The sequence below is a fragment of the Drosophila yakuba genome, chromosome 2L (genome assembly GCF_016746365.2).
Source record: "Drosophila yakuba strain Tai18E2 chromosome 2L, Prin_Dyak_Tai18E2_2.1, whole genome shotgun sequence".
Taxonomy (NCBI): Eukaryota; Metazoa; Arthropoda; class Insecta; order Diptera; family Drosophilidae; genus Drosophila; species Drosophila yakuba.
The window spans coordinates 16,469,955-16,494,868 of NC_052527.2; the positions used below are offsets into that span (position 1 = coordinate 16,469,955).

At 38.8% G+C, this 24,914-nt stretch overlaps 4 protein-coding genes across 6 annotated transcripts in view; 2 read left to right on the forward strand and 2 right to left on the reverse strand.

The window, feature by feature from the left end:
• The window catches only part of LOC6528475 (terminal nucleotidyltransferase 5C), a 40,919-nt gene extending 25,909 nt beyond the window's left edge, over window positions 1-15,010 (reverse strand). Inside the window, exons 1-2 of one of the 2 annotated variants that reach the window (XM_002089485.4) lie at window positions 14,145-15,007; window positions 10,878-12,288 (exon numbers count right to left, since the gene is read on the reverse strand). In XM_002089485.4, coding sequence (XP_002089521.2) covers window positions 10,878-11,858 — 981 coding nt within the window. In that variant the 5' untranslated portion in view covers window positions 11,859-12,288; window positions 14,145-15,007. Of the gene's footprint in view, window positions 1-10,877; window positions 12,289-14,144 lie in introns of both variants that reach the window. The other variant, XM_039370347.2, reaches the window with a different exon arrangement.
• A 2,026-nt stretch (window positions 15,011-17,036) lies between these two features.
• Window positions 17,037-19,376, reverse strand: LOC6528476 (kynurenine 3-monooxygenase). The gene is made up of 3 exons (XM_002089486.4): window positions 19,212-19,376; window positions 17,674-18,717; window positions 17,037-17,609 (listed from the first exon to the last, which is right to left on the reverse strand). Exons 1-3 carry the CDS (start codon window positions 19,323-19,325, stop codon window positions 17,370-17,372), a joined length of 1,398 nt encoding a protein of 465 aa, XP_002089522.3. The 5' UTR covers window positions 19,326-19,376; the 3' UTR covers window positions 17,037-17,369.
• An 886-nt stretch (window positions 19,377-20,262) lies between these two features.
• LOC6528477 (calcineurin subunit B type 2) lies at window positions 20,263-22,453 on the forward strand. Of its 2 annotated transcripts, XM_002089487.4 has the most exons (4): window positions 20,263-20,512; window positions 20,730-20,769; window positions 21,508-21,806; window positions 21,861-22,453. In XM_002089487.4, exons 1-4 carry the CDS (start codon window positions 20,510-20,512, stop codon window positions 22,029-22,031), a joined length of 513 nt encoding a protein of 170 aa, XP_002089523.1. In that variant the 5' UTR covers window positions 20,263-20,509; the 3' UTR covers window positions 22,032-22,453. The 2 variants fall into 2 exon arrangements, with proteins under 2 accessions (XP_002089523.1, XP_039226285.1); XM_039370351.2 differs by lacking the exons at window positions 20,263-20,512; window positions 20,730-20,769 and adding an exon at window positions 21,066-21,192.
• A 922-nt stretch (window positions 22,454-23,375) lies between these two features.
• LOC6528478 lies at window positions 23,376-24,418 on the forward strand. Its single transcript, XM_002089488.4, has 4 exons — window positions 23,376-23,533; window positions 23,596-23,675; window positions 23,741-23,876; window positions 23,934-24,418. The coding sequence occupies exons 1-4, from the start codon at window positions 23,431-23,433 to the stop codon at window positions 24,047-24,049; spliced, it is 435 nt and encodes a 144-aa protein (XP_002089524.1). The 5' UTR covers window positions 23,376-23,430; the 3' UTR covers window positions 24,050-24,418.
• The last annotated feature ends 496 nt before the right edge of the window (window positions 24,419-24,914 follow it).

Below are 24,914 nucleotides of genomic sequence, written 5' to 3' on the forward strand. Positions count from 1 at the left end.
TTATAATTTATTGTGTAATGAATGCAGCAAATGCTCGAGCTCGATAAAATGTTCAAGTCGATGGGGGGAATACCCAGCAATGCTGATATCATTAAGGATTCTCAAACCCTTATCTATTTTTAGTCAAAAATTATAATTTAGTTTCGCCATTCTGACATTCGTGAGACTTTTTAAGTACATCATGTACATTTTCTTAAAGAAAAATAATTTTACCTTAGAACTACACTTTCTAAAATTCAAGAGTAAATTGTAGAAAGTGTAGTTCTTAATTAAGTAGCTCTAATTAATTAAGTAATTAAGCTTGCTATCAGAAATGACAAAATAAAACAAATACCTCTTGCATTTAGGTAAACCACTACTTTTTACAAATCAAAGAACCTTGAGTTCTGGAGAGCAGTGCAGAGCCATAGTTGATGGACCCTCTCGCTCCGCTAGGGCAAAAAAGCAACAACGAATGAAAAGAGACAAGTGAATGTTTGCGTCTCCCTCCCCCTCGGCAGCACACCGCACCTACCGCTCTTTAATGCAGTTGGCATGCAAAACAGATAAGCAGCAAATACAATGTACCGTTGCTTTATTGAGCGGTTGCGGATTCAGCAGACAAAATAATTGAAAGGCAAGTTGAAAGCTTTGGGGCGAGGCCTTGTTTATGGTTTATTGGGATTTCTTTCGATCCGATCCGAAACGATCCGATACGATCCGATCCGATTTGATCGAAGAACGAGAAGCGGTGGAAAACTCCAGTGCTTGCATCTGATCGCGAGTCGCAAAAATGCAGTTCAACTCAAGAGTTTTGTTTCTGTTTCTGCGTCTTCGGTTTTCATTTTTCTAATGGTTCTGTACGAAAATTCATATACATATACATGCTTATACATAAGTATAGGCAAAAGTGAATGTCCACCGAAAAGTCCTTGAAACCTGAAACCGATCTTTCCAGTTTGGCAAACAGAGACACAGTGAACTGTTGCTATAACTGGTGCTTTGTGGCGGTAGCTGCATGTCCTACACTGACAGAAAATGCAATGCAACTCATTAAAGTATTCAAAATTAACCGTACTTTTAGTTTCTGTGTTAGCATGACACGTCTTTAACAAATGTTTCAACATATTACTATACTATGGGCATCATTTCGCTCAGTGCAGATCAAGCTGTATTGCTACTGCCGCCGTCACGTTACTTTTCAGCTTGAAGCTGTAGACAAGCTCCACTTGGCTCAAAAACTTGGACTGGGTGTCGGTTCTGGGTGTTTTTGCTTGGGTTTGGGTTTGGGATTGGGTTTGGGTAATCCTTCATTCACCTGATCAGATCTGGAGGGTGGGCACGAGATGGCGCTGGAAGGCCAAGAAGTATTTGGGTTGCCAGTAGGTGTGGTTGGGTTTTGTTTGGATATAAATCAAATACAATAACCGTTTGATATTCATGCGTCGAGTGCAAAAGCTGATATACTATTAAACGATCAGTGTAGTGACAGGCACGCTAAGCGGATGTACATACATACTATGTACATTAAAACCCCAGAATTGAATCAGCGAGTAATAAGGAATATAATTCTGTCGGCTTTACTAGAAATTTGCCTTCTCAAAAATGGTTAATTTCATTTGAAATATCCTAGGTACAGCGTAGTTGGTCTGTTGACTTATGACTACAAGAACTGGAATTCCCAGCACCTAACCGTTTCCCCCCAATTTCTCTGTGCCCCATAATAAGCCATAATGCGATTACATAACCATTTTGATCCGAGCAAAACAATTAAGCGGACGCAGCCCAGCATCCAGCGATCCAGTTTGTTTGTGAGCGTTCAAGATAAATCAATAAGCCCCAATAGTTTGGCCCAAAGCCAAGAGCTTAAGGCTCGAAAATAAAAATCAAAATGAAACTGAAGCTGACTCTGACTCTGGCTGAAACTGAAACTGAATCGAGTTAAGCCAACTGAAGTGAACTGAACTCGGCTGAGTCGAATATATGTAGCTGGGGCGCAGCCGTAGCCACCTGCATTGAATTGACATTGAAGGCAGTTGTTGTTAATGCTGTTGTTAACTATAGTGCTCGCTCGTTTAGCTTACTTTGCGGCAAAAGACCAAGAGACCAGGCCAAACCTACCAATGTTTTTTTTTGCTGCTGTAAATGCGTTCATTCCACGTTGCCTTTCATTTCTTGCAATTGGCGTTTTAATTTGCCTGTTTAACCACATCAGCACAAAGCAACAACAACCACAGCAACAACAACCACGAGCAGCCCAATGAATATGCATGCAAACAAAATCAGCTTATACAATGAGATTTATATTCATAAGTATTTATACGTGTAATAGTGTGTGCCAGCAGTCCATAACCGACGGGCCGCAATCAAATTGAACCGATTATAGTTTTGAAATGAATTTAAGCCCCATAAGTGGTATGCATATGAATAGAACTTGAAACACCCAGTGGATACCGCTTAATTACTATTTGCAGCTTGATTTGTGACCGTTATTAAAAATAGTTTAAATTACGCATGTAGTATATATAATATATATTCTTGACAGTCATGTATTTGAAGATTCAATATTGTTTAATCATTAAATCTTTTAAAATCTTTCTTAAGATTACTATGTATGTAAGTACCATGTAAAACCACAAAATTTGCCATTTCGAAAATAACAACACAATTAGGAGGAGCCTTTAAATTCCAACCTTAAGCCACTTTAAAATATGTAATTAAGTGGAGCATTAATTACTGTAGCTACACTTAAAACAACAAAAACAGCTAAAGCCAAAGTAATTGGTATAAGGTCTCTTGTCTGACGATGTGTTCGAGCACATACCGCACCACTCAAGTGTTGAAACCCTTCAAAATAACTCGAAAAAAACTTGATACAAAGTGTTTGGCTCTTCTTGAATTTTCGTTTTATTTTTTGCGCATTTGCAGCGAAACGGAGTTGGCAAATGGCCGTAGGCTAAAACGCCGAAAGAAAAAATTCAAAATGAACAAATAAGTAACAATAGCTGCGCAAAAATAGATATATGTAGGTATATATACATATTTAGCATTCGACATTCCAGCACCTGTTAACTACGGTTTGCGTGAAGTCGCATTGAAAATTCCAAGAAATCATCAGGCACAAATGCAGAAACGGTTTCTTCCACAAGCTATAAAATAAATACAAACGAACATAAGATATATGTACGATATTAATGATTGACCTTGCCGAAGGCAATCATCATCTTAAAGCGGAGTCGAAAAAATGACTTTTCGAATTTGGCAATAAAAGAATTAGCAGCTCCTAATACCCAAGCGTAACTGAAAAATTGGCAACGAAATGGGTAAAAACACTGCGTATTGTTAGATATTTGCCTCCACTGCTTCTTTAATAACAAAAGCGGAACCGTAAACGATTTGGATCAAAGTGTGTTTGGGCACACAAAAATAGATTTCGTTCTATAATAACGCCCGTTTCAACATATCCGCATTCTAATTTACACTCCAAATCGCAAAAACTTTACAAATTGATAATTAAGGTGAACAGAGGGAGAACTCAAAGGTATATTGGTATTTTTTATTCAATGCTAACAGTCGCAGCACGTGATGTTGACTCACTCGAGATCCGCTGGAAACAAAGTGAATATTCAAGTGTTCACTTACTTCGATTACGCGCAACTGACAAGTGAGTGTCGGAGCAATTATAAATCTGAATCTGATGTTACATGAGTTGCAAATTATTTAGCAGCAGATGCCATTACAAATTGGAGTCTGTGGTGATCGCCACAAGTGCTTCCTACAACAAATTCACCATTTTTAAATATAACTTCTTAAAACCGCGTTGGGGTGTACAAGGGGTAAATTGAAATGCATTTAATTTTTAAATACAATAATAGTTTCATTTTCCACGTTTCTTTAAAGAGCAATTTTTTGTAATAAAAGAAAATATTTAATTAATTTAATTCAAATAATTAACGACCGCTTTAGCATTGTAACAAGGTTTTTACATAGCTAATCTGTATTAACTATTAATCCGTGATTTTAAGCTTCTTAAAAGAACAAAATCTATTAAATTCATATTCGTCCAGTGACTTGTGTGATACCACCAATAAAGTAAATGCCTTTGGTTTTAATTGGGACACCTTCAGACCAAAGTTCAAAAATCGTTTCATCACTTCGCATGACAATTTTGGCAAAACAATTTATTTTTGCCTCGTCATAATTGCGGGAAAATTGGTATAAATAGTGTTTCTACATTTGTGGATTTTTTTGTTTTGAAAAGTCACAATTAAGCGTAAACAAAAACATTTTACAAAAATCACATCAAATCCGATTCAGCCCACTTATTATTGTTCAAAAATTTGATTCAACCTTACTATATACATACATATGCGATTGAGTGTGTTCTTTCATTATTTTGAACAACAAAAGCGAAGACAGCCCAAAAATGTTGATAATTGCCGGAAGTAAGTTGTGTCACGCACAGACAGACAAAACACACGCACACAATAGATAATTTATATTTTTATCAGAAGGCATTTGGCAACATTTGAACCAATTTCTAGGCTTTATTTCTTGGAATCGCAATTACACAGTTGAAGAAGTACTTCATTGGCTAAACGATCTCAAAATATTTCATGGAAATCGATTCTACTCAGGATTTCAATTTCCCATCGCCAGCTCAACCGCTTCACAGAAGCCGATTTAAATGTCAGAAAAGCCGGCTATAAGGCGCTAGTCAAGCATAAATGTTAGATGTCTTTTAAATACCAAAAAGAGGAGGTCGCAAATGAAAACACACATACCACTGGAAAACAACAAAATCTGAACAAAAAATCTATACTTGGTGTAATCGGATTGATTGTTACTCAACTATAACTATAGTACACCTTAAACTGCATCTGTAAGTTAATTTAAAAATTTAATATATACATTTACATATAAATAAATTTAATTTATAAAATAACCTACAGAGCAACCAATATTGTGAAGTGTAAAACTGGTTTAAAATTAAAAGACTGATATTTGTAAACAGATAAATTGTTTAATAGCTACCACTAAAACCACAAAAATAAGAAAAACAGTCATAATTTACAGATGACAGCTTAACAATAAACATATATAAGCAACGTGTAAATCAAAATAACAGAAACTAAATTCCATAAAGTTTAAATACGATTTTAGCTAACACTTAAATAAACACTCAACTTGCCTCTGTCTGCAATCATTTCAATTGGAAGTTTTGGAGATAAAACAAACAATTTTCATTTGGTGTTTTTAAAATATTCCACTGTTTATTTTCACAGCAAATGGTGCGATATATATATAGATATAATCGTTTTTAAACCACCTCAAATGATTGATGGGATCGTGAATGCTTTTTTATGCGAACTAAAACATTCTGACAATAAATGCATAATACCTTTTGGCAGTGTATAACAATAACAATAACACCGAACAAAACTGCAACAACCACGGCGGCAAAATGCCGATTGCAAGTCAAACTCAGAGATTAGGTGAAGCTGAAAAAAATTTGAAAGGTGCACGCGAATGCATTGCAGGCATTTTGTTGCATTTGCAACAAAGGAATGCAAGTGGCAGCGACTAACAAGTAATTTACGTACACAATCCGAAGCACACACTCACAGCAACGTGCTTCTATGTATGTACGAGTATGTATATCTGGCGTCTGTTTGTCCACAAAAACCAACAGACTTCCAAGTGGCCAGCCGATTGTCATCAGAGGCCTTAAGAAAACCCTAACGGGCGGATTTATATCTACATTTGAGATTGGAAACTTGAAAAGCAAAGCAAAAGCGTTGCACCTTACACCCAGATACCCTTTGACCAAATCTTTTTGCCCTAAATTCATATCTCAAGTAGCGTTTATTAATGTATTGATCATGTTGACTAGTTCTAGCAAATGTCTAACTAATGCTTCAATATTATGAAGATATATATAAAAGCCACTGTAACCCAAAAAGGAAAGTGATAACAATAGCAATCATTTCTGCTGGACACAAAGTAAGCGCGCAGCAGTTATTGTTTTCGGCACATTGCTCAAATATTTGTATGTACGAGCAGCAGATTGTTACGACATCACATGAGTATATAAAGATCGGGTTCAACCAACTTTCGGTCAAATCAAGTGCAGCCACTGCATTACTTGTTCCAGAGATTCATTGATGATCGCTGCACTGACAAGCGATGTCTACTTCTGAGCCATGGTTATCAGTTACAACCTCTAGGCCCAAACATTGTAGTGCGATTTGTTTTTACGATTCGCTTTTAGTCGAGTGGACTCTGCGGTATCAGGAATGAATGCAATCTCGGATCTGTTGGAGTGCGCCTTAAAAATAAACACAATTTCGTTGATTGGAGTGCCAGTGTGTCTCTGCCTTATCACCATCGAATGAACCTGCATTTTCAACGCTCAACTCGCGTTTCTCTCTCAGTTTTTCTCGCTTTCTTATCACGACGGCAACAGGCAGCTCCCGAGCCAAATAGACAAATATAGACACATAGAAATAAATGGGCATATGGGAATGCATTTGCTCAAGTGGCAACCGCAAACATTTCGATCTCCACCGCATTTCTTTTCTTCTTATCGCTGTGCTGACAATTTCGATGCTTTTGTTTTTACTTTTATTAAAAAGTTATTATGCTGTCCACACTACTGCGTCTCCCCGCCACATAGACACACGTTCCCCATAGATATGCTGTGATGTCAGGTTTGGGGGTCATCGCCATCCCAACAGACTTTGCCACTGCCGACGATTGCCGTCGCCTCTGATTTCGCAGGCGCCAGCCATTATTCCCGTGTCATTATCGGGTGTCTCCCTAATTACAGGGTCCATTGTCGTCCCTAATTAGCGACAGGCGGAGTGGAAGTGAGCCTACCTTTCGTCGACAGCGCCTAAGTACAGAATTATACACGATATAACCGAACAGAATAATACACGACTTTAGGTGGTATGTCTAGTTGGTATATATATAAAAACATCTTCTAAATTCTCATATATGATGTGTTTTATACGAAGTACGCGAAACATAATAACACATTCGTTGATTAAAATAATTTTGTTGATTGTATACCTTTTTCGAAATAACGAATTATAAAACATAGCAAACTGTTTAAAGGGCACGCCTACATTTTACTTTCACGAAATGTGTATTACACTCATAAACGTACTTTATATTGCCTATTTTCAGGCTGGGCTCAAAAGTAGGCACGCCTCGTTACTCAACATCTTCAGCCTGGCGCAAAGTTAGCCAAGATGAAACAGAATTGCCTTTAGTACTTTTGCTCGGAGATCCGGCGGTATGAAGAGTGATAAATCTCAAAATTTAAATTATCATGCAACTTTCTAGCCACGTTTATGGAGACCCTCTCCTTTGTGGCTAGCGCAATTGAATTTATTATATTTTGCACGCTTTCTGGCAGCCACGATAAGCGTGTGGAATCTGAAGCACACGTGATTAGGAGCCCCTGACAATGCGAGTCATTTTATTTTTAATTTGTTCTGCCACTTATTTCCATAATCAATGGAATCGCACACACTACTGGAGTTTTGGCTCTCACCTCATTTATTTTTTTTAATTTTTAATCGCTAATCGACAATTTTTTTGCCAACAAAATCATATTTATAAATGATTTTTACTACGCAGTTGAGTTGGTGGAAGCCAACTGAAGCAAATGTTGGCCACACACAGCTGTAGCGATTCGCGAAAACAATATGCAATTTGTAGCGTAATATTTACGGACTCAAAAAATAATAGAAGAGTATAATAATTAAGAAAAAGAATAAAAAGCTTTGCACGCTATAGATACTCTGATATACATCTGCGGTAAACACAGAAATATACCTACTTTTTAAATATATTTATGGGAGCAAATGGAAATCGTCGTAAAAAAGAATCGACTGGAAAAGCAAATGCCAGGGGTAGAGTTATATCAGTTGCCACTGCTCCAATAGAAAGTTCATAACTCAGACGGTTCGGTTCTTTGTAAACATTTCCACCTGTCCATATAACACATTAGCATTCACAAACAGAATCAAGTGAGGCTTGACGTAAGCAGAAGAGTTGATATATTTCAATATATAGTACAATATATGTACAAACATCCATATGTACATACTTGTACAATCACCGTGCCTGCCTGATAAGCTTCAGAATATTTGCAAATCTTCGAATCTGACTGGAAATCCCCGCGTGATGAGTTGAGTTCTCCACATGCGTTTCAAAAATGTAAGGCGAGCTGCAAATTTGCCTTACAAACATGTTCCAAATGAATATGTAAATACATGTAGAAAAGTTGTAAAAGCAGTTTTAAAACATTACGAGTTGTACAGTCGAACAGTAACGGCACATTTACTTTATATATACGAAATCATTTATTTATAGTTTCTAAGTAAATGATCTGTCACGATCGTTTTATCGCAATATTTGGTTTCCTAATTCCTGCGATCATTATTCAATATCGCTGGACAATTTTACTCTATTGTAGAAAATATTTAATACGATGATTATATTTGGCTCTGTTTTGGGTAAATGAGTGATTATATTTAAGAGCATTTCCGACCAAATAAAGTATATACATATATCGTTGATCAGCATCGATAGCCGAATCGATCTAGCCATATTTTTTTACAAATGTTGCCACGCCCCTTCTAACGCCCACAAACCTCCGAAAACTGCTATGCACATAACTTTGTAAATGTTTATTTTTTCATTTTATTATTTTTTCCCCCAATTTCTACCGATATACCAGAAAATGTTACAAGTTTTTCCCTCGGTAAGCGGTATCTGATAGTCGAGGAACTAACCTATAGCGTTATCGCTTATTATTATATTTTATTATTTTAATTATAAATTTGTTCCAAAAACTAAACCCTTTTTTGTTTTATTTATTGAACAATAATACCGATTTAAAAAATATAAAAGGGTAACATCAATGGAATTAAGCATTTTTGACATACATATGTTAAATATAAAAATGGTAATTATTTACTCTCTAAAGACTTTCAGACACGGGGAGCGGGTTACTCCTCCCGGTTAGATTGCACATATGCCAAACGGAGCTTTTAGAGTGACAACTTTTACACTTATCTTATCAATGGGCTCGCTTCCGTTGTCCAAGAGGTGGCCACGTGTGAAGAGATTTGTTTCCAAGCCAAAACAATTTCACCAGTCAGTGGAGCAACCTGTCCCACTGTGCCTCAAACAAATTCACGTGGGACGAATTATTGTATCTTTGTTTGTGTGTATGTCTGCGCCCAAAGAGTAAACATCAACAGGCGGCGAGAGATTCAATTCTAATGATTCATTAGAAAATGTATGCTCGGATTGTTTTTCTCAAATTTTCAATGTTTTCGTCTAGTTTTTGTTTAACCAATTGGAGGCCAGAAAAGGCAATGCTAAGGCTAAGCAAATTGTTGAAACAGTTGGTAAAGCGGTTTGAAACGAAGACAACTCGACCAAAAATGCCGGTAACTGAGAAACCTTGTGGCTGGATTAGATCTTAAGGGTTTTGTAAATGAGTCCCTTTGTCTGCGCCAAGCTTTCTAAATCAGCCCATTTTATTAGCAGTGTTTGGCAAAACACAAACAAGTTTCACTTTTCGCATTAGTTTTTAGCCTGTTTTCCTGAGTATAAGTTCGTTTAGAACTAGTTTTGGTAACTAGCTAAGTGCCATGGCACATGCTAATCAAACCACTTTCGGCTAATATTTTTCCACAATAAAATTCAACTCAAAAGTCAAGAGACGTCAGCGGGGAATTTGCATAAAATACCTGAGACTCGGACTTCTGGTAGAGATTTGGTTACCATATGGGGATCTTGAGTTGTTGGGCCAGAATATACATTTATGCATAAGCAGCTAACGATTAAGAGTGACGAAGATTCAAGGCGAGACATCGATATTTCCGTATATTAGCATCGCATTTGCCTCTCTCAATTGCACAAAATCGGTGGCACCAAATTTCCGCTGTCGGTCAGGGCGTATACGTAATATTTCGCCAAGTGCATAACCGTAAATAACAAACAAATAGAATTTACAAAGAAAAGAGATAACAAGCTGCACACTAATAGAAAGAAAAGAACACAAATCAGGGGGGAAAAGTCTTTGATTGCTCGTTTCAAGTTGTGCAGTATAGTTTGGGCTTCATTTCGCAACTCCCGAAATGAAATCAGCTTATCAAAAATATATGGATGACTAAGTATGTATTGCCTTTCTGTCTCTTTTTCCTTATCAAAAGTTCTTTTTTGTGTGCCATTAATTATGGCTGCTTCCTTCGGTAGCTGCTGCAGCTGATTAGAGCGCAAACTTCTCGAAAGGTGACAACAGTTTACGCATGGAAATTTATGAATGTTTGGGGGACATCATGGCTTACGTTTATGATTTTAAGTCTTTCTATTCCATCATTACTTCCAAGCATCTTTTAATGGTATTCTGGCAGTATTAAAAATGTAAAGTGTAACTTAAAAAAGGGAGAGAGTTATTATTGAAACGTATACCATTTCAATATTTCTATTATTCGCATTCTCTAAATAACTCAACGTTATCATGTTTCAAAAGACTTTTTATCGTATTTATCCGGTTCTAAACTCATAATTGGGGAATTTCCGTTCTAAGAATATATGTATGAAAATAAATCAATACAAATGCGCTGATTTCTTGATCTGTTTTTCACGATTCAGAGGTTGTTCCCTTTGATTTGGATTTAAGCTAGGATCTACTATTTAAGTTTACCTATAGGCAGGTTTTCTGGCTCTATTTTCTAAAGATAGCAGATACAGAGACGATAAAGTCAAACTACCAACTGTGCCAATAAATAAGTTCATCAACGTAAATAAACAGCACACACCCATCGAATATACATATGTACATATGTATGTGCTATCCGTTCTGGACTCACCTGCATTATGGGATACGCGACACGTCCTTTGCCGAACCGCTCTATGATCGTAAGCTTGGTGGTACTGGCCATGACTCCGGCGATGTTGGAGGAGGACAGAACCGGACGCGGCGGAGGGACGATGGGCACAAAGTCGCGATTCCTTTCTGCGAAGGTGCGATCAAACGAGTTGCGCCGGTCGCTGTGAGAGCGTCTGTAGGCCACGTGGTTGCCATTACCACCGCTAGCGGTATTGGGCCCCCGACCCGCTTGATGACCGTTTTGTGAACTGTTGTACTGGGATACGCCCATGTAGGACTTTGACTTGCGATACTGCTTGGCGGAGTAGACAATCGGCTCTGGGTAGTGAAGATCGCTGTGATTGCTGGCGGTCTCCGATCCGGAACTGGTTGAAGACGACGAGAAGGAGGAGGCGGAAGTGGAAGAGGTGGACGTGGACGTGGAGACCGTAGATGCGGATACGGCGGTGGTCAGGCCGGAGATCATCGATGGCTTGGAACATTTGGCACAGGGCACGGCCAAGGCGGCTGTCAACAGCTCAGCGGGATTCATTTTACCCACTTCATTGTCCAATGCTGCCGGTTTGTCCGAGATGTTGCTGCTGTTGTTGCTACTACTGCTGTTTATGTCGATGCTGCTCCTGTAGCTGTTGCTTCTGTAGTTGCTGCTGTCGCGTGGCAGCGACTGCAGGAATATCTGTTGGCGTTGTGGCTTTGCTTTTTTGCCGCTGCGCTGGTGTTGCTGCGGCTGCTGCTGATGTCCTTTGCCTGCATTCTTTTTGTTGTTAGCGCTGTTGTTATTGCTGTTGGGTTTTGCGTTTTGACCCTTGTTTGCTGCTGGTTTGTTTACCGCTTTGTTGGTTTTGCTAAGGTCGCTGCTGTTTTCAATGTCGCTGCTGTTCTTGCCCGCCGCCGGCAACATTGCCTCTTGCTGCCTCTCCTTGTCCTTGTCCGCCTTCTTGCCGTTTACCTTGTTTACCATTTTCGGATTTCCCCTGTTAACTGTTGTCCGTGCTGCGATTCTATAGTTCCGTTAGTTCTCTTCGTTCTACGTTCCGTGCGCAATTGGCTTTTGGCTCGTGCTTGCGCTTGTGTTTTGTTGTTGTCGCTCTTGGCGCTCTCTCTCAATTTCTTTGCTTATCGGCTATCTCACTCGCGCGCGCGCATTCGCTCTCGTTTTCGTTGAGCTTTTTTGTGTTTTTAGTTGATGCCACGTTTTGTTGTTGGCGTGTTGCGATATTATATTTTGTATATTTCGCTTGTGTTCTTTTTATTTTTATATTAAATGAGCTTTTGTTGTACACCTTTTGAAATGTTTTTAATCACGAAATTCACGAATGTTGTTTCTCACTTGCTAACACTTTTTTAACTGCGTCTTTTCGGCAAAATTGCTGTTCTTCGTTTTGCTACCCCTTTTGGTTTAAATGGCATTTACCGCAAGATAAGAAGAGGAGAGAGAGAGTGGCAGAGCATCACCATATAAAAGAGAGCAAAGAGAAAAGAGAGAAAAAAACAAAATTAGTTATTGGTTATTTGCTTTCTTAAATAATTATTTTCGCCATTCCGTTCGGGACCTTAGTTTATTTGTTCTAAATGCATTTGATTTATCAAGCCAAAATCACTTATGTTTAAACCGATATGCCTCACATTTTCCCACCCGTCCCCCTTTTTCGTAAGACTTTATCACACATTTTGTTTTTGATTAACTGCTGTTGGTTTCTAAAGGAGCTAACGTATAAAAGTACCCAACATTTTCAAACGCGCAATTCGTATAACTTATTTTTTGCGTCTATTAAAAAAAGCAAAAACAAGAAGCCGAAAAATAGCACATAATATATAGTATGTGTATGTCTGTTACTAAGTGTGTCAGTATGTAAATGCTTGCCATCTGGTTCTCACTCTTTCTATCCCCCAGTCCGATGATGTAAGTTTTCGTATCGGAATGCTTTATTTCTTGTTCCCTTGCTCTTCCTTTCGGCGGCGAGTCGCCGAATAAATGTGTGATGATCAGTAAACTGACCGATCACAAGATCAACAACTTTGATTCCCCATAAACTGCTACGCTTCCTCTTTAAACTCTTTAGAAGTGAACGAAACCCGTGTTAAAATTTTATACCGATGTTATTTGTATAAAGCACTTTATTGCACTTGAAATCATTCTAATATCCAAATTCAAATAGCAGTTACTTTAGTTTATTAACAATATAATATGGATACGTACATACATATACAAGACCTGCGTTATAAAATGAATTGCTGAGCAATATTACTATACTCTCTGTAAGGGTATAAAAAGTAATATGCCCCTTACAAAATTAAACAGTTCTCGAGCTACTTTTATTGTTGTTTACCAGACTTTATGACTCAATCGCAATGGGAGAAATTCGAACTGATCTCTTACAAATCAGTTAATTGCTTTTTCCGAATTGTCAAACACTAACCGTTCTTGAACCCAAAAGTGATGGATGAACGTAGGAACGACGATAATGATTCTTTTCTAACGAGCAAACGTATTAGTTTTTGTGGCAAATAAATACTAAACAACATTAGGGGTTTCCCACGTGCGTTAAATTGCATCGTTATTACAAGTGTTTCACAAAGTTCATTTATTCAAAAGGCTACAAACGTTATATATTTAAATGCTAAATGCTCATTTAAATTGTTGACTGTAAGAACAAAAAAAAATACGAATTGCTATAAGTTATATTAGAATTTGAATATGCATATGTACACACATATGTATGTTCAAATTGTTTCTTCACCCTCTTTAAATGCAGAACTTTAGTTTCGAATTTAATCCATTGTTTTCAACTTATTTTGTTTAAAGACGCAACCAAAGACGCATGTGCGGCAATCAAAACATACGAAACCAAATCACTTACAGAGGACTTCGGGTTCGGGTTGAATAATATCTGAAGGTGTTTTCATCTACATATCGCATATACATATGTGTGTATTCTACACCGACAAAAAATAGCGAAACCGGAAATGCCAGATGCCAAGACTACCCGAGAACCAAAAGTAGTGCAGCGGGGGTGGAAGGGGGAGGGAATGGTGTATGGTGTGGTGTGTGCCTAGATCGTTATCCGCATTTCTGGTTTGTTTTTCATTATAGGCAGAACTGAACGCCATGCACGATGCGATCTGCGAATACCCCGGACCCTGAGAATCGGCGATGCAGTCACGTAGACCCACTAATTGAGCGAGATCAATAACGGTGATTGTGTGTGCACCTTATACGTATGTACATATATATGTACTTATTTACCTGAACAATTCGGACAGCTCGTGGATAGTCGCGTATTATCCAAAATAATGGAGAACGGCTTTGGGTTTTGTTAAGTGGATGCCGCTGGGTTCTCCTGAAGTTCCAAAGTAATCGGCTATCGGTATCGCTATCGGCGGTGGGCTATCGGAATCGGTATGCTATCGACGACGGGCAGCAGGGTGTGGGTGAAGTTTACCGTTCCGGCGAACCGCTGGCAGAGCGCCTCAAACTGAAGTCAAAGGGCGGGCCAGGATGGCGATTGGTGAATCCGGTACTCGGTTTTGATTTTGGATTACTACGGCAAGGTAACAAGCCAAAACTTTCGGTTTTCTCTGCGCTCAGTTTCTGACAGCTAACACCACAATTGCTCGACTACCGTTACTTTTCGTCTTACAATACCGTTGCACTGCACATATTGAGAGACACTCACACTTACACAAACACTCGCGTTCGCTTACTGAACTCCCAACTTTACGAATTTGATGTTGATTTCGATTTATGTATTTTAATTTCACTTTTTTCGCTCGTCTCTTGCCTTATTTGCCTTGTTGTTTTCGGACCACGCGTTTCGATCGTTTCGTTTTGCGGAAGCTTGCCCAAAAGCTTTGAGAATGTGGTTTTTCGATGTGACAGCAAAAAGGGCTGAATAAATTTGCACTTGCACCTGGCTGAAAAGAGCGATGTTCCCTTGACCAGAATTAATAGTTTCTGCAAATTTAACTGCACTGCTGGTGAGTTCCTACAGTCAATAGTCTGTCTAACGGCTGCTCTGCGTTCGATCGGATCTCGATGGGCACTGTACTGCTCCCTGTTTGGTCTACTTGAGTGTCGAACATGTGACGAGCAACTGATGGCGCTGGCCCGCTCCACTGGTCCGCCGGCCAGGCGAAGACGCGCGACGGCGACGGCAGCAGCGGAATAGCGGGTACAGTAGAGCCTGCCTATCACTTTCACCGTTAAAAGTCAACTTTTTTTTTAGGGTTTTGCCTTTTTTCCAAATGAAAAGTGGCTAAGAAACCATAAGATATACATATTTATGTTGTCTATGTGGGTTGTCTATTTATGGGTTAATTTCTAACGTTTTTAAAGTAACTAATGAAATAATCACATTTTGAGCAAGAATCTATAAGCCAGATATTCGCACCGTTCATTTTATTATTGACATTTGTATATTTATAAATACGTTAAAATATTGTATAACACTATCTAGAGTTTAAATGAGTTTTCATGCCTTTTTTTTATGTGGGGGCACATAGTGGCCTTTTGGTCGTCGACGTTCCACTGTAGTGAGTGTGGGCAAAGCGGAGGCGCCGACAATTCTAGAGATTGCCATCGAAAAGTTCGCGAAACGGAATTAGCAACAACAATTAAGTCGAAATGAGCATACTGTCTCTCTCGTTCTTCGACCACACTAAGCTCTCCCTCTTCAAACGTTCGGAACCATCAATGTCTTTCTACCTTCGGTGAAGAAAAGCTTTTAGAGCTTTTGAGTAGTAGGTCAAGAAATGCCTTGAAAATATTGTTTTGACTCGGTTTTCACTTTTTAAGCCTTGTTTCTAACTGATCTGTCTGTGCTTAAAAGATAAGCTCTACTCAAAGGTGGGGGTGGCAAAGTGGTAATGAGAGAAAGGAAGAGAGAGTAGTGAAGACGAGGTAGCTTTTTACGATCACTTTGTTGTAATAACGAAATACCGGCCGGCGTTGGCGTTTCGAAATTGAGAAAGCGCCGACCTTGTGCTCTCTTTATGTCTCTCCCTTCTTCCTTCCCCCTCCGAACGGGTGGGTGTATGAAACAGCGAGAGGGTTGGGGTGGCAACCGAATGCTAATTAATTAAGAGCTTTCTCCCTGTCACTGTCGCAGCAAAAAAGCTTGCGAGTTATTACCATTTATACATATGAATTATGTATGTACATATGTATATGTACACATGTATAGGATCTAGCCCACTGATCCTTTAGAATCTGTAGAAAAACAAGTTCGGAAGTGCAACTGCCGGGCGCTCGGAATCACGATCACGTGACCAAGGCTGCAAAACTGCGACTAGAAATACATAATTGGCGAAGCAGCTAAAATCACATTGTCAGGGCGGTATTCTTGGCTGTCGCCGATTCAATAGCTAAAGCGATGAAACAAACCCAAAAATATCTTAACACATCCACCGTTTGAAAATCTCTTAGACCAAATGCGATGCGTAGTAGCCACGCGGCCAATAACACATTTCAATTATTTTGCCAACAAAAAGTACGGGCATGTGCACGTATTTATAAAAACTGCGTGAATCCACAGTAAACAATAGTTAAACCGTTATTTCGTCGCTTATAAATTCCTCCAACCTTGTTGGTATGATATTGGAAGTGGCGTCTATCACCTAATCCATACGTATGATTAATTAGTATTATTAAAGGTTATATTAATACAAAATTGCGCCTTTTAATATACTTAAAGCCCTGTTCTCTGGTTATAAAAATATAATGCAGACAAATGAATAACCTTTTGAAATTGCATTTTGTAAGTGTTAGCTTTGTAATTTACTGAATGTACATACATACATACATACATACATCGTGACTCATGTTAACAAAGTTTTCCATTGAAAAATGTTTTGTTTAATGGGGAAAACGGACGAGAGCTTTTCACTGTAAGGAAATTTTAAATACATACATAAGTAGGCATCTTTCATTTAGCAGATCAGTCAGAACTATGTACATATATACATAAATCCAATCACTATGCTAATTAAATCTAACAGAAAAAATAAGAAGTTTCCACAACAAGTTTCCAATTTTATAACCTAATAGTCCATAAATGTATAGATACAAAATGTGTGGATGTAAATGTTTACAGGCCTGTGCTGCTAGCAACATTTGAAGTTTAACATACAAATGAACACATTTCCATACATAACATTTATTAGGCATATGAACACATCAGCAGTGACAGTAATTTTTTTAAATGGTCAGTGGTACACAAATATGGCTTTTTCATAAACCCAATCCACTTTGAAATGTTGTTCTGTTATTATCTTTTGACTCAAGGCTTGCGTAATTTAACCATAAGTTATTTTATCATCAGTATTATTATATCCACACTTTTCATTTACCATAACAGTAACGTACAAGTTTTAAATTTTAGTACAATTTTTGTGTGCTATTGTTTAAAAAAGTTACTAGTACAAACAAATTTTTAAAACATACTCTCTTGATTAACTTTATAATATGTTGAATTCATAAAAATCGCTGTGCAAATATAGCTGCTCCAGTCACTATGGCGGCAAAAATAGTGGCGCCGAAAATTCGTTTCAGCAGCTGATCCTGCCACTTCCGGTTTGCGATGCACTGACGGTACGGCATACTGGAAAAGGAGACGCTGTTATAGAGGGGAATCCAACCAGGAAACAGACGGAAGAGCAGTGTGTCCAGCGATTTCCGGAGCCGGAAGGTCCAGCGTTTGGTCAAGTCTCGCATCTGCAAAGTAGGGAATACACGAAGTACAATATGAAACCATATTTATTCTAGCTCCGAAACCCACCTCCACATAATTGTACATAGCCAGATCGCAAATGGCAAAGGCGTCTTGCCAGCGAGATTCGGTAAACAGGGTCAACGTCTCGTCCATTGGCAGCTGCTTGGCCAAAATGTCAGTAAGTAGCGTGACATCCTCCATTCCAGCATTCATTCCCTGGCCGTGGTACGGAACCATGGCATGGGCGGCATCGCCGAGGATCAGTGCCTTATCCGCATAGTGATACGGTCTGCACTTGATGGACACCAGGAACTGTGGCCTGGTCTTAAAGAAATCCTTTATGAGCTGTTGCTCTCCAATCAGGGGCAGTGCGTCCCGGAAGTTCGTCTTAAAGAATTCCAGGAGATCGTTTTGATTCTGAATTCTAGCGAAGACATCAAAAGGCATGGACAAGGTGACCGTGAAAGATTTATCCTGATTCGGTAGGGCAATCATCATAAATGTGTCACGCGGCCATATGTGCAGGTAGTTGGCAGGCATCTGGAAGTTCCCCGATTTCGAGGGTATACAGAGCTCCAGATACCCCGTTTCTATGTACTCTTGGGAATAATTGAAGCCTGGCAAGCGGACCAAGTGCTGGCGCACGCTGCTGAAGGCCCCATCACAGCCCACTATAAGATCTGCATGGGCAGCTACAGCTTCCTTGGCGGGATTCTGGAACTCCAAGGATCCCTCTTTTAGATTAGCACTGGTTAGTTTGTGCTCAAAGTGGCAGCGAATATTGGGTAGCTTATCGCAGGCATTTAAAAGGACTTCGTTGAGCTGACGGCGTCCCACGGAGTACAGGCATTGATTGTTAATGGGATCGTATAGGACCACACTGGAGTTTCCTCTCACATCGTGGAGCATTCTACCCCGCATTGGTATGGCGGTGGCCAGCACCTCTTGCTCGAGACCCACGGCGGCCAACGCCTTCCGCCCACGCTGGGACAGAGCCAGGTTGATGCTCCTGCCCTGAACAACTAAGGCATGGCGGATATCCTCCCGAAACTCGTACAAGTCCACGTGGTTGCCCATGCGGGCGAAGTTCAAGGCTGCCAGAGAACCCACCTAATGTTATGGAGAATAAGATGCGTAGAAAGTGTGATAAGAGCACTATATCTGGAGCACGGGATTTCAAATCACTAAAGATAAGGCATCAAACTATGTACATATGTAAAGACACATGAAACACATAGCATATTTGGAAGATTGCTTAGCCTTGGTTCATTCATGATTTATAAGTTGAAAATGTTTAGAAAAATTTTAATACTATTTTTATAATTATTACGATGTGTATTTCATTATGATCAACCGCGTAGCAAAGCATTGTTTTAAAAAACATGAATAACAATCATTCACTCTGAACATAATTATAACCATATTTAAATAAGATTGGTACATCCTCTTATGTGTAAGAACGTACTAATCTAATTTAAATACAGAACATATTATGTAAATTTGATGCACAACATTTATAAACCTGCAATCTGTACATGATTTCGTACTGAGTTTGAAACATGTAGGAGTTTCTTCAGATAATTATAAGACCTTATCACACTTACAAGTCCTGCTCCGACAACCGCCACCCTACGCCGTCGTCCATGTCTCTCGGTTCCCCCAGCCTCTGTAGACTCCTGGCGGCCGTTCACCTCCTGCCTGATGATTCCTGGGCTCATGACTGCTCTGGTGGTTCGTTGGCAGCGAAATGAAGATGAGATCGAAATGAAGCCAGCCAACTGGCTGGGGAAATGTTTAACCAAGAGATTATGTCAGAGGCGCTGTAAATGGTATCTATGGTTGTTTGATGTTGCTGCGGGAAGCCAACCAAATGCAGCGGCGTAGCCACAAACATTTATCTTGGGGTCTCCTTCCTGAGTTGTGAAGAAAGAGTTCAACTGTTAACTCTTAATTGTTAAATTGTTCAATTGCTTAAATCATATAAATATATAGTATGTATATGATGAACAGGATCACTGTCTGTTCGCATAAGCGTCGAGATCTATATACATATACAAAACTGTAAAACCAGGATAGCTTGCATATTCTAGTATGCAACGTTTCTTCAGAACGTTGCCAGTCCCAATGTATAATTATAAATTAAAATTTACAAACTGTTTTACTTTTCTTTTTTACATACAAATGCATCTATGTTATCTATGCTAAGAGAGACAAGGAGAAAACATATGATTAAGCCTAGCCAGAATTCTCGATAAGGAAACATAGATTAAGCCAGCCCAGATTACATGATGTAATGAACATCTCAAACCGATAAGAACTGTAAATGGTGAGTCAACACTCAAGATTGCTAATGAAACGGAAAACGGTTTGAATAAATATTATTTTACCACTAAACTAAAGACGGAATGTACTCCTCCAAAAATGCTTAACGAGTAACAAATTTAAGATTTTAACATTTTGTATAAAACAATTGAGATGTTTGCCATACAGTAAGTAGGTTATTCATTCAAGAATAAAACAAAAACTCACAATTCATGTATCGAAATTATAAACCGCTGCAATTTAAATTAACATGACAAACCAGCCTTGCCAACGTGTTTCCAACGCTAAGCTTTCTGGTATTTTTGCCTGCGCTGCAAGGTATTATTTGTCGCTAAAACCACGGTCACACCAAAAGCTGCTGTGGAAAAACTCATGCACAATAGAAAATAGAAAACCGAATATTTTCACAACAAAACCGTAATTCCTCGCCCAAAAAACCATAGTAGCATGTGCAGGACACCCCTCGGCGTAGGAATTTAAAGGAACTAGAGGAAAACCAAGAGCGAAACGACGAAAAAAGCGAACTCTATTTTTACTCTATAGATATCATCCAAGGAGAACCACAAAAGGCGAAACCAAAATGGTAATAAAATGCCACCAAAATAAGCGAAGAACAAGTGCAAAAGGGGAAGACGCGGACAACGGGAAAGGGCAAACACGAGAGCGCAGGAAGGCAGTGGGAGCTTGTACCGTTATAAAGTCAAATTCCGTTCTGTGTTTCTTTTCACCCCCCACCTCTTCCTCTCTTGGCATTGCAAAATAATAAAATTCTCGATTAACATATACATTTTTGCCTGCAGGGAAATGAAACATCACTGCCCATGGAAATGTGTTCCAATTGTAAGTACGAAATAGTTCACTCAATGTCATTTCAACAGAATGGCAGCTGTTTATGAATATGCAAACATGGGCATATATGAACATATGTATGTAGGAGTGTACGTTTAGATACGGTATGCATGTACGAATGTACGCACGTATTTATATATGTACATATGTCAATACGCGAATGGCCAACAAAAGTGGAATGCAAACTAAACGTGGCGTAGAAATACAATTTTAAATTCACAATTTTTTTTCCCGCACCATCACGAGATCTTACACCTAATCATTCCATTTCGAAATTGGCATTCTAGAATGTGTCTTTGTCACACTTTGTCACAGATATTATCTGATGATCGACAGACAACCGGATGCTAAATATAAATCGCCAACAATCTCAACCAGAATCTCGAAATCTGGGATTACATCTACTAACAGCATGTATAAATATGCAGATATTTGCAAATTATTTTCAACTATTTACTTTACAGCAGCTTAGCTTGAATAATAATTGAATAACTGTTTGAATTTTGTCAATTATATTTGTGACAAGGTAGATCTTAGATACATATGTAAATGTACGTACAAGTGTAAAAAGTAGTCTTTAAAGTACATTTTAATCAACGCTATAGAAATTTAAAAAAATGTAAGAGAAGGATTATGGAAGCTCCACTGTTATCATACCCTAAGCGCTCTTGACACTGAAGTACTGAATTTTTAACAGAATCTTTTCCAATATTTCCCTTCTTTCTACAGTCGACGCAGACGAGATCCGGCGGTTGGGCAAACGCTTCCGGAAACTGGATCTGGACAATTCGGGGGCGCTGAGCGTGGATGAATTCATGTCGCTGCCGGAGCTGCAACAGAATCCGCTGGTGCAGCGCGTGATCGACATTTTTGACGCGGACGGCAACGGCGAGGTGGACTTCAAAGAGTTTATTCAGGGCGTGTCGCAGTTCAGCGTCAAGGGCGACAAGCTTTCTAAGCTGCGGTTCGCCTTTCGCATCTACGACATGGACAACGATGGCTACATTTCCAATGGCGAACTGTTTCAGGCAAGACCCACGAATTTCACTATAAGCTTATCGCACTAAAAAGTTTTTTTAAAGGTTTTAAAAATGATGGTGGGCAACAATCTGAAGGACACGCAACTGCAGCAGATTGTGGACAAGACGATCGGCTTCGCGGATAAGGATGAGGATGGCAAGATCTCGTTCGATGAGTTCTGTTCTGTGGTCGGCAATACGGACATTCACAAGAAGATGGTAGTCGATGTCTAAAATAGGTTTAACGCAGATCCCCTTTTCTACGCGATGTTATTTATTTATTTTATACACGTCGGCATCCTTCGATTGTCAATATCACCACTATTTATATGGTTATTATTTTTGATCGGCAATTCGCTAGTTAAATATTGTTATAAGCCTTTGGCGCGCCAGTTCAGTCAGTCAGGACAGCGATTGAAGGCTTAGGAAGAAATCGTGAATGCAATGTTGTTATCCTAAGTTGAAAAGTGGAAAAATGCGCCTCCTACTTACTTCTTAAATATATACATCTATATACTTATATATAAATGCATATATAGTCATAATTTATTATACAATTATACATTTAATGAATTCAAAAACCCTAGAAGCAAAACTAAACTAAAGCGAAAACCAACTTCGTGCAAGTAAAGGCAAATAAAGCAAACCAAGTTGAACCAATGCTCTTTCGAATCGGTAAATGAGAGTTTTTCACTTTCGCTCTCATGTTAATGTTATATTTCTAATTCTCCTGTGATTTTGCCAAAAAAAAAACAAAACAAAACAAATCGAAATATGAAGTATGATGAGAAGAACACAAGCACGGGGCAGCTAAGCAATCTGCCCGTAGGCGCTCTTCTCTATTGACTTAGTCTAATTTACACGTTGTGTACTTTTTATATATTTATACATACCTACTTGTACTAATCGAATGTTATAACCTACGTATTTTTATATATCTTGACTAACTTGATAACACCAGGGGGAGGCGAAGTTTGCCGTTTCTAAAGTCTACCTTAACTAATCTACCGCCACTTAACTCAAATTAAACAATTCTCACGCAGAATTACGCCTCGAAAGTTTTCTAAAATATGCTACATTTTGCAGTTTATAAAGCGAGTTAACTGAAAATCGAATAATTATACATCAATACATATGAAGCAATGCCGTGGGTGGGGTGCAAGGCGCTATTGCAGTAACATTTTTTTATACCTAATTATACTAGTTAAAGATGCAAGAAAACCAAATAGTAAAAATGCATGTTACAAATTTTACAATTAACAAATTTTAGCACACTCGCCACTCAATTTGTTAGCTAATCAATTTCATTGCATTATTTAAAGTAATCGACTCGAGATCATATATCATTGTAAAATGGTGTAGCCAACTAGCTGGGACCGCATTGAAAAGCCCGCGTGGAAGGCTCAGCTTGCTGGCCAGTCGAAGCAATAATAAGCAAATCCTTCAATAAAAATAAAATTATACACTAACGAACAAAGGTTTTCAATGGTTGGTAGTGCGATGGTGGAGCTACAACAAGATAAGATAAGGTCTGCGGCAAAAGCTTGCTCATCCAACTACTCACTACCACGAGTACTCCCAATCAGTTGTGAAATAATCGGCACTCTGCCAGGTTCTCTGTGGGATCGGAAACATGTTGAAGCTGGACACCAAAGGAGGAATCATCTGCTCGGGCTGCCTGTCCATAGCCTTTGCCATAACCTATTTGGCTTTGATGGACGATTACTTCTGGAGACGTAGGCCTATATACACACTATTCTGAGAGATCTTTGCGATGCATAGTGCTATTTCGTTTTAGAGGGACTCTACGAACTGGGAATACACATTTCGTCTCTGCAGATATTGGGCAGCCTAGTTCTCATAGTGGGAGCTGTAAAGGTAAGTGAAGTGGACAGTGCCCAGTGCATTATCTTATGTATCTCTTATCTCTTTGCGCAATACAGCAAAGGCACAAGTTTTTTGTGCCGTGGATGATAACCACAGGATTCTTTATGTACTTGATGGTTTACCTGCTCATTATACTGATAGTCCAGGGAAGAGAGTGGATATTCATACCGGCGATGGTGGTTCCGTTCACAGGTAGGGAGTTAGCACACAGAAATTAAGCAGCTATTTAAACTAAATCCTGCCCTTCAGTCTATCTCGGCTGCGCCTTGTACTCGGTGCAAAAGGCCTTCGACAGGATGCGCAAGGAGGGGCCACCTGCATATACCACCTTGTCCGACAAGAAGGATTTCATTAATCACATATAGATATATAGAGATTGTTATCTCTTGCAATATGAAAACAAATATGATTAAAGGAAGATTAGATAGCTTGAATGTAAAAGCTTATTATGAGCTATTTGAATCAAACGTGGAACGATGTGATTTCTTATCATTCCTTCAGGGCAAATTACACCTTTTCTAGAGTTCAATAAAAATTGATTGATGATTTAAAATAATAATATATATGTAGTAGGATGCACTGCTACTTTTAAAACTTAACCGCAACTTAAGCGAGTTAAAAGTTCAAAAACGGGCACTACTAATTTCGAATCAGAGATATCCTACAGTTTTGGAATTCACTTTGCGGCCATACACACCATCACTAGCGCAGTCCTCATCCTCTGTGCCACAAAGGTAGGCCACCTTCTCCAATCCGTTTACTCAATTTTTAATAACATTCCCTCATCGTAGAAAAAGCAAATGTTTTTATTAAATTAAAAACTACATTCAGGCTGCCTTGGAATGTCGATAGATGCGGTGCAAAAGGCCTTTCGAAGGATGATCAAGGATGTGCTTCCACCGACGTATCCCGACATGCAAATCAAAAGTATTTTTGTAAATTTCATATGATGCATTTGGAATGGAATTTGGTTTGTGCCAATCGTGAGTTTATTAAAAACACGTACACATCTACGAATAAGTTATATACTGTCTTTATTAACGCTTATCGCTTTGTTAAATCTGCAATAATTATATTTAATATTGTGGACTACATCTTGAACGGTTATATTATATTTCTAAAATATTTGTAAGATCATAAAAATGAAAACTGGCCGTACGATTTGTTAAAATAATTTTTTTACTTGGTTCGCCATCTTTATATAGCCGTTTAACTCCCACAAACCGCCAA